At 35.3% G+C, this 9404-nt stretch overlaps 1 protein-coding gene across 1 annotated transcript in view; it reads right to left on the bottom strand.

Moving 5' to 3' along the window:
- Window positions 1-62: 62 nt before the first annotated feature.
- tut4 (terminal uridylyl transferase 4) overlaps window positions 63-9404 on the bottom strand; it is a 37088-nt gene continuing 27746 nt past the window's right edge. The window contains exons 25-30 of the mRNA XM_082145520.1: window positions 9053-9168; window positions 8821-8975; window positions 7833-7936; window positions 5238-5805; window positions 1667-1819; window positions 63-610 (exon numbers count right to left, since the gene is read on the bottom strand). Coding sequence (XP_082001646.1) covers window positions 528-610; window positions 1667-1819; window positions 5238-5805; window positions 7833-7936; window positions 8821-8975; window positions 9053-9168 — 1179 coding nt within the window. The 3' untranslated portion in view covers window positions 63-527. The remainder of the gene's footprint in view (window positions 611-1666; window positions 1820-5237; window positions 5806-7832; window positions 7937-8820; window positions 8976-9052; window positions 9169-9404) is intronic.

Raw genomic sequence — 9404 nt, 5'->3', positions numbered from 1 at the left:
ATAAAAAAAAGAAAGAAAAGGTACTACTAAAAAATATACAGAAAATAAAAGGCAACACAGCAGCTTGTTGTTTTGCTTTTTCTTTATTTATTTTTTTGGTCTTTTCTTGTTTTTTTTTTCTGCTCTTTTTTTGTCTGTTTTCTTGGTTTGCTATAGGGAAGATTTTGGCACTACATAATTGTCTTATTGGGTCGTTATGTTTGATTTTCCTATCTAAAGCCTTTGTCCTTATGCAAGCAAAATAGGAATACGGCTAATAAAAATAAAGTGAATACATTTTAAATCCTTATTTTACACATAAAATAAAAACACTTTTTTGGACCCCTCCAAAAATAGGGGTATTAAAATATTTGACATTTTGTATCACAAATCAATGTGATGAAACACACAGAAATAAAAGGAAAATAAAACATAAAAACTGTACAAAAATGATAAAATCCATTTTAAAAAGTTTCCAAATGATGCAAAGTTAGTCTTTTTTCTATAAGGACCTTGGGCATTGGTTTACAAAGTAAAGTGTCATTTCTTCATTTCTTCTGCTGAATGTAGTTGAGATTGCCGTGTCGGCCGTGTTGAATAAGTGGGTAATGTTGATTTGCCACCACTGAACCTGCAAGAGGAGAAGAAATGTGTGGTTATGAGCAGACACTTTTCCTGATTTCTCAGTGTAAAAACTATCAAGAAGAATGAATATTCAGAGTTAACTAGATGTCTATGGATAACATCTGTTGTACACATCAAATAATTACAACAGCACAAATAACATAAACAGCGATGTCCTGAAAACACATCCAGGTCATACTCAAAATAAGTAAATTAAATACTATTCGACATCAAGAGAATGAAGCCAACTTTTACCAACATTATAGTCACCATGAAATCAAAATTGACAATTCTTATTTCTTTATGGAAGATTGCTGTATTTATTCATGCACATCTTTCTTTTTTTTTTTATGTTATTTTTATTCATGTCCCTCGTAAACTTTCCATTTCTCTTGCAGTGACATCTCTTCTCTTCTCTGATGACGAGGGCGGGGCAACCCGTCACTCACATGAGCTCCACCAATAGCAAACCACAACCATCCATCAGTTCCCCAAGCCCTGCCCTACATTTGTTCGTTCGAGAAGCCGTTTCACTCGGATATATACGTCACAACAGGGACGAAAAGACTATCACAAAATCCATTTCATGATGACTTTATTTTAAATTATTTTGTATTGTGACATTAAGACAATAATGCAGGACTACTCTAAAATAATTAAACATAATAAAAAGGCAAAACATCATGTTGGTTTGCGTTTTCTTGATTTTTTTTTCTTTTTTTCTCTTTCTTGGTTTGCTATAGGAAACGTCTTTGGCACAACATAATTGACTTATTGGATCTCTATGTTTAATTTGCCTAGCTAAAATAAAATAAAATAAAATAAAATAAAATAAAATAAAATAAAATAAAATAAAATAAAATAAAATAAAATAAAATAAAATAAAATAAAATAAAATAAAATAAAATAAAATAAAATAAAATAAAATAAAATATGCAAACATGTTTCATGTTGACAGAAATTGAAAACTCCATGGTTACTTTGGACATTAAATACAGACATATGCATAGCAAGTTTGAATGTTTTAACCTAACATGTCCCACAAACAGAAGAGAACAGGTACCTTGTGAGATGAAGGGTTTGTTGGGCTGCTGCATGTAGGGCGGCAGACGGTAGGGCATGAAGGATGGAGACAGGGAATACGGAGCAGCACCGCCGTGCTCCCAGGATCGAGAGCCCGGACTCACACCCCCAAACTGAGATGGGAAATTAGGATCTGAGATGGAGAGAGAGAACCATGAGCAAATGGCTCAGTAATAACAGAGATGAAAATAAACAACAGAAGAACTCGATAAACTGTCACTCAACCACTATGAAACCACAAGCTTTCATTGCCACCTTCTTTATTGAAACTAGTCTTAAACTAGTAATAGCTTGGGCTGTTTGAGAGTAATAGACATCATTATGCCATTAAATGTGCCTTGAATGCTTGGAAAACCAAGGTTTCATTAGACTGTGGTTTCAAAGCGTTACAGAGTCCAGGGATTAGTTTTTAACTAGTTTCCAGTGCTCAGTCTAACAGATGTGGAGTCACCCGTGCACCCAATACACCTGTGAGACTTACCTGAGCTCACCAACACCACCTGCTCTCAACAAACAGACACCAAACTCATTTCACTGATCCATCAAATCAGTGCTAATAGTCATACTGGATGAGCGTACTTAAGGTTACGATACTACTGGTTAATAAGTGAAAAATTCAGCGTCTTATCTGTCCTGTACATTTTGCGCATGAAATATTACCTTGACATTTTACCTAGTCATTGCATTTTGATTACATATTAGAAAATAATTTACAACAATTACATTTTTTACAATTTTATAAAAAGTTTCTAAACTGTACCAACAGAATGAACGTCCCTTATCAATACTTTATAATTTTTCCTTATGTTTATTTAGTGAAAAGTTCTTACTAAAATGAACTAGATTATTTATTAATTATGAAATAAAAATGTGTTATCGGTTATCAGTTTTATTAGTTAAATAAATAAATCAAATCTTATCATATTATTAATAATATTAATATGCAAATATTCACAGTTGTATCTTGCAAATGTATTTTACAATTTAAATATTTCGATTAGCATTACAGTAAAGAAAATTTGATTGTTTTATTACAGTAGGATACTAATTAGGTGTTATGTGCTTAATTGACATGAAAATGTCAAAATGTAAAAAAAGGGTCCAAAAAGTAGGCTTCATTTTCAAATTTTTTTGTCCTTTTGATTGTGAGGATGAAATATTATGGTCATACATTTTGATGACAGATTAGAAAAATCTTGGCACTGATTGTGTACTATAAAAAAATACCACGAACAATTGTTAATAAAGTAAATAGGGTCATTTTGATTCATGAGTAAAATGACACCTGTAATATGACAATTCAATTTCATAAAACCTTTAGAGGAAAAATTTGGGAGAAAATTAACACACAGACAGCAGCTCTATTCCAAAATTTAGCGAGCTGCCTACATATGATTTAAGGGATTATTAAAATTACACAATCATATTGTATCCACTGTAGAGTTAATCTCAGAATGCACTATGAATTTACTACGCTATGATTATTCTAAATGTTTATTTTTTATTTTTTTATCTAAAGCACTTTGAATTACCATTGTGTAAGAGATGTGCTATGAAAAATAAACGTACCTTGCCTATGCTGAGTGAAAAAATATAATCAAAGCAGAACTTCAAATTAAAGTAAAAAATGATAGCGATTATATAAAAAATAGACAATTTACCCAATGTTACGTGTTATTTATTTAGATAATTATTATATTAAATATTGTCTGCTTAAAGGTGCTCTAAATGATGTTGGGTGACGTCACTTCTTGTTGACGTTCGAAGTATTGTCAAACAAAACGGAGGCTAGCTCGACCCTCCCCCTCCTCGCTTCCTGAAACAGTCATGAACGCGCATTTCTTAAATTTGTGTGTCGGCCATATAAAAATTCAAGAGAATATAATTCTAATGTTAGTCGTTGTCGTTGTCTAGGACATCTCTCCTCTTCATGCTTCTCTCTCCTCCACTCCCCACACCCCCCTTCATGTGCACGCGCACTAACCCCCCAACCCCCACCCCCAAATCATTCTTGTCGGTTATTGGCTGGAACACTGTTTGTTATGTTTCGTGGTCCAGGCTGGGCCAGTTTGTTTTTGTTGCCGTTTGTGGAGCCTGGGCTGTCTAGAGAGACCGCGTTTCTTTTAGGGCTGGTCCGAATACCATTTTTTGAGCTTCGAAGCTTCGGTAGTAATGAACATCAAATATTCGAAGCTTCGGAGAGAGGGGGCTGAAAATATTCTTCTCTCTAATAAAGGCAGGAATCTCTATGTGTCGGTATGTCCGTTTGCATTTTGATTATTTCGAGAACCGTTCATCCAATCGACTTCACAAAGGAGTGCAGTGTCGCATTTGGTGCAATATAGATGGACACGCGAGACGCGACACATTCAGAATAATAAACTTTTAGTAAACTACAGCGAGCGGGAAGCGGCGCGGGCAGGGCTTATATGCTCCGAGAATGGACACTACACTAGTGATATAAAACGCACACACACAGGTCTGTTAAATTAAGCAATACTTTTAAGGTAGTCTAATATTTTTCTGACTAACAAATTACTGACACAGTAAATGGTAGATTTAAATAAAGAAAAACGAAATTTAAATAAAGAAAAATGAAATTTAAAAAAAAAAAAAACGAAATTTAAATAAAGAAAAAACGAAATTTAAATAAAGAAAAAAGAAATTTAAATAAAGTAAAACGTAATTTAAAGAAAGAAAAACGAAATTTAAAGAAAAAACGAAATTTAAATAAAGAAAAACGAAATTGAGTTAAATTAAAAACGAGATTAATTTAGATTGATAATAACGGGTAAAAAGGCTAATACATTTTGTTTCTATTAGCCTATTCTATTTTCCACAATGGCAAAGCAACGCAGCTTAACCCAAAACACAAGCTCAGGCATGCACTTCGGTCCACACAAAGTCCGCTGTTCTCTAGCCAGAGAACACTCCTGTTGCTGGAACATAGACGTCGGTTCTATTTCTAGCATGCACGCGTTTTCCGCATGGCTCGAGCCGCGCCTGAGACGCGTGTCTCACGCAGGCAGTGTGCAAACTCCAACCTGTTAACATGGGAGCCGAAATAAAGACACGCCACCAGCTGAGACGCTCACGCCACGCAGCCAGTGTGTCGCCGGCCTTATTCAAGCGCGAATGAGATTCGCGGGGGATCCCAGGTGTGCAAAAAAAACACACATAAAAAACGAATATTCGAATGTCAAATTTTCAAATCGAATACCAACCCACCGAACGAATATTCGAATATTTGGGTACAGCCCTAGTTTCTTTACAGTGTGTTCAGGGGACAGGCAGCTAGCGGATAGTGAGGAGATGTTTGCTGGATGTGCCAAAAAATGTTTTGGCCTAAAAAACGCGTGACATCGCTTAGAGCACCTTTAAAGTTGTTTATAGCGTAAACTGATGATCTATACACAGTTATTGAACTGAACTGAATCAACACTAAACTGACTTCAACTGAACAATGACATTTTTCATATTTGATGAAGTTTGAAACTAGCAAGTTTGTATTCATGCTGCCGACACATACTGTGAGAACCACGTGTGTGTACCTGTCTTGTTTACAGTGCCATTTCCCACCAGTGGCCCCGGATTGAGATGGTGATTGTGCCAGGGGTGCCCCCTTTCTCTGCCCGGGCCGCCCACTCCACCAGCCACCCGTCCCGCCGATGGCTGAGCGAAGATGATGCTGGGGTCGTTCAGGTTCATGGGTGCAGGATTCACCGGCTGCCCGTTCCCGCCGCCTCCTCGGACGGCAAACTTCAGGCCCGGAGAGGACGGGTGGCCGGAGGCCGTGGGCGCCCCGGAGCCCTGGATAAGAGGGCCGTGGATGGGCCAGGAGCCCGAGGTCAGGGGCGAGTGAGCCTGCTGGGGGTGAGCGGGCAGAAGGCCCAGTGCAGAGAGCCCGGCGTGGTACTGGCCCGGGTGAGAGTGTGGAAAGCTGAAGATGGGAAGCTGGACCTGGGGAAGCTGCTGCTGCTGCTGCTGGGGTTGGGAGGGTTTGGACAGGCCAGAGGAGGTAGAGGAGGAGGAGGAAGGCTTGCTGTTCTGGGGAGAGACCGACCCCTGGCTGTATGGAGACGGCTGAGGAGAGTACGGAGGAGTCTGACGCGCATCAGACTGGGTGGAAACACACAGAGAAAAAGATTTAAGGGTCAGTCTGCACAAAAATTATAATGAAAGAATAAAAATAAATGTGCTGTTGTTGGGTGATATTGAAAATTTGTTATACATTTTCATTATACGTTATACTTTTTTGTTAAAAAGGGGAAATAGAGCCTTTGAAGTGGCTGGCCCCACTCTGTGGAATAATCTCCCGACCCAAATTAAAATAGCTTCCACTTTATCTGAGTTTAAAGCTGCTCTCAAAACGTATCTGTTTGTCTCGGCTTTTAACGTAATTTATCCTGTTTTTATTGTGTCTAAGTGATTATTGATTGTTTCTTTATTGTGTATCTAAATTTTAATTATTGTACAGCACATAGTAAATGTGCTTCAGAAATAAACGGAACTTGAACTTGAACATTTACAATGACTTTCATACACTTTTAATACCAGTATCATGCTAATATCAATGTACCATCATAGTAGTTTTTGTAAGTCATTATGTTTAAGTAGTGTAAAAGTTTCTGAAAACTGTGCCAGGATGTTTAATTCATGCCCTTATTTCAAGAAAATGAATTACTAAAATTATATATATTATTTATTAATTATATTAGAGTTGTATCACACACACACACAATTCTTTTTTAGTAATTTTCACAAATTATATAAAATAATTATTTGTGAAAAGTAATTTCTAAAAATAATTATATGAAGTCATTATAATTATAAATAAATAAGTGAATTAAATTAAGTGAAGCTAAATCTACTTGGATGTTGAAGGAGATGGATTTATAATCCCTTCTCTTGTATAATATAATGAATTGGAAAATTATAGTTTTCTTAAAACCAGTGTCTCTATTCGGATATTTCTGTTTCTGACCCATTTCAGTGTTTGCTCATTTTGCCCCCCTTCCAGAGAATATGAACTTGTTTTGTAATTAATTAATTTGCTCATACAACCAAATTATTCAAGAGTCTAGAGATATTTTGTAGAAACAGAATTGTCAGTTTGAACTTTATTCCTATTCACTCTATTCTGCTGTTTTCATGACAGCTTGTAAAGACAACTGTGTCTAAGTTCATTAAGGTCATTAACACACTACATGTATCCACTAACACATATGCAAACTTAGCATGTGTAATTCACTATATGTTAAACTTTGACTGTGAATCGTGTGTAGAAGTTTTTTTCAGTGCTCTGTGCTCTTCTGTTCCAGTGAATTCCTGATAAAAACTCAACCTTCGGCTATATCTAATTGAGCTTGCAGCAGTTGTTTTATTATTATTAGAGGCATGTGACCATGCGTAAGGAATCTACAGGAGAGTTCAAAATTAGGTCACTTCAAAGAGCCATTCAAAAGGCTATGGTTAAAGTCCCCCTGTGCTGAAAATCAAGCTTTTAATGTTGTTTATATGTCTCTGTAGTGTTTTTAATATGCTTTGAGACAAACCATGTGCAAATTCAAAAGTCAACACCATTGCTGAGTATTTTCTCCTTAAAACTGCAGTGAACCAAAGACAGTCTCAAAAACACGGTTTGAAATCGCTGGTGTTTCTGACGTCACAAACTACCTTGCAACCAATCAGGTCAACGTGTGATCGTCAACGAGTGGATCTCTGAGCTGCTGTGAGTGAGTGGAGGCGGGGCTCATTTGCATATTCATAGAACCGCGTATACTAAACGAGGCTAGGGTGTCGAGTTACATTAAAGATATTTTAAGGAATGAAGAATTTTATTTCGAGGCAAAACATTTAAATATGTCATTTTGGAGATCAAAGATGAGTTTTAAGGGATAAAAATATTGACAAAAAAAATTCTCTCTATATCGCCCAACCACAGCTGCCAGTAAAGGGTTTTGTAGACGGAAGTGAATCAATCAAAACTAACTTCAGCCGGACAATAACTTTTTTTCTAGAGCTGTTGTAAAGCCAAAACAAATCTCTGTTACTTTAATTTCCTATTATCACTATAAAGCTGCTTTGAAACAATCTATATTGTTAAAAGCACTATATAAATAAAGGTCACTTGACTTGTTTCTTACACATTCAGAGGACTGCCTGTTCCTCCCGACCCGCTCCTGGCCTGAAGCACCTTGAGGAATGGGGATGGACTGAGAGCTCGCCAGGGCCCGAACCATGTGAGGGACTGGAAATAAACCAGAGTAATCACAAACTCTTTTATATGCTGCCCCCTACAGGCCACAGATCATGTCAAGACTGGGTTACAAAATGAACAATGATGACACAACATAAAACTCAATATAAATGTCTTATGCAAAATGTATAAAATTCATAAATATTTTTTGTCTATTTATCCAATAATTTTTTATCCTTTTTATTATTTATTATAAATATTTATTTATTTAATATATTCATGAACTAAAGTGGTTAATTATTAATAGTGAAAGGTAATTATTAAAAATAATTAGATTATGTATTGATTAATTATAAATATATAATATTAATATAAATAAATACAAATTTAATATATTATATTTATTTATAATAAATATAATGACAGAATAAACTGACAGAATAACTATAAAATAAAATAACATTATAAATATATATTATTTTTTAATAAACATATTCATGAAATATATAGTGTATATAAGTCTATTTTTAGTAATTTACACAAAATAAAATAAAAAATATAACTGATATGGTATGTATAATATAATATCTACAAAAATTTATAAAAATAATTATACCTAATAATATTGTAAATAAAAAATAGTTTAAATAATACAATTAAAATTATTCATTAATCATCATCATAAAAAAAGAATTTTAAAAATAAAGTGTAAAATAATCTTAATTGTAAGATTAATATTTACCTATTTACCTTTTTTTAAATAATTATTTGTATTTACTTATTATAAATATGTATTATATTAAATTATTTTATTAAATATATTCATGAACTGTTTGGGCTTATGAAAATGCTCTAGAGAGGCTGAATAAATTAATAAATACATTTTCAAATTGAATAAATAAATAAAATATGAAATAAATGAAGTTCAGCTGTACCTGGTCCGGGCGCTCCTCTCTGACGGAGGTGTTTGTAATCGGGACAGTCTCTCCTCACGTGACCCATATCGCCACACTGAAAACAGCGTCTTTCTCTGGGCTCTCGGTCCTCCTCCCTGATCTCCTCATCTCGCTCGTTCTCCTTTTTCTTCATTCTGAAAACAAAAAAGACAAACTAAGCGTCCTGTGCTTTAAAAAGTAATAGTTTCTGCAGCATATGTGAACAGGGCACCTGCGCCTCTTCGGGCAGTCCTTCATATAGTGACCGATCTTCCCACAGATCCGACAGCAACGGTCATTAGGAGCCAATTCACCGTCTGTCAGAACCTTTGAGTCAAAGAAGTAATCCTGAAAGAGGGATAAAGAGGGTCTGAACGTGTACAGAAGGAGATGTATTAAATGAAGGTTAAAGGGGTGGTGTAATGCCCTTTTCACAAGATGTAAAATAAGTCTTTGATGTCCCCAGAGTGTGTATGTGAAGTTTTAACTCAAAATACCCCACAGATATTTTAATATGGCATGTTAAAATTGTCACTTTTTGAGGATGAGCAAAAACGCACCGTTTTTGTGTCTGTCCCTTTAAA

The sequence above is a fragment of the Leuciscus leuciscus genome, assembly GCF_965113295.1.
Source record: "Leuciscus leuciscus genome assembly, chromosome: 18".
NCBI lineage: Eukaryota > Metazoa > Chordata > Actinopteri > Cypriniformes > Leuciscidae > Leuciscus > Leuciscus leuciscus.
The sequence above is the reverse complement of the archived record's forward strand: the minus strand, read 5'-3'. Positions and strand labels throughout refer to the sequence as shown.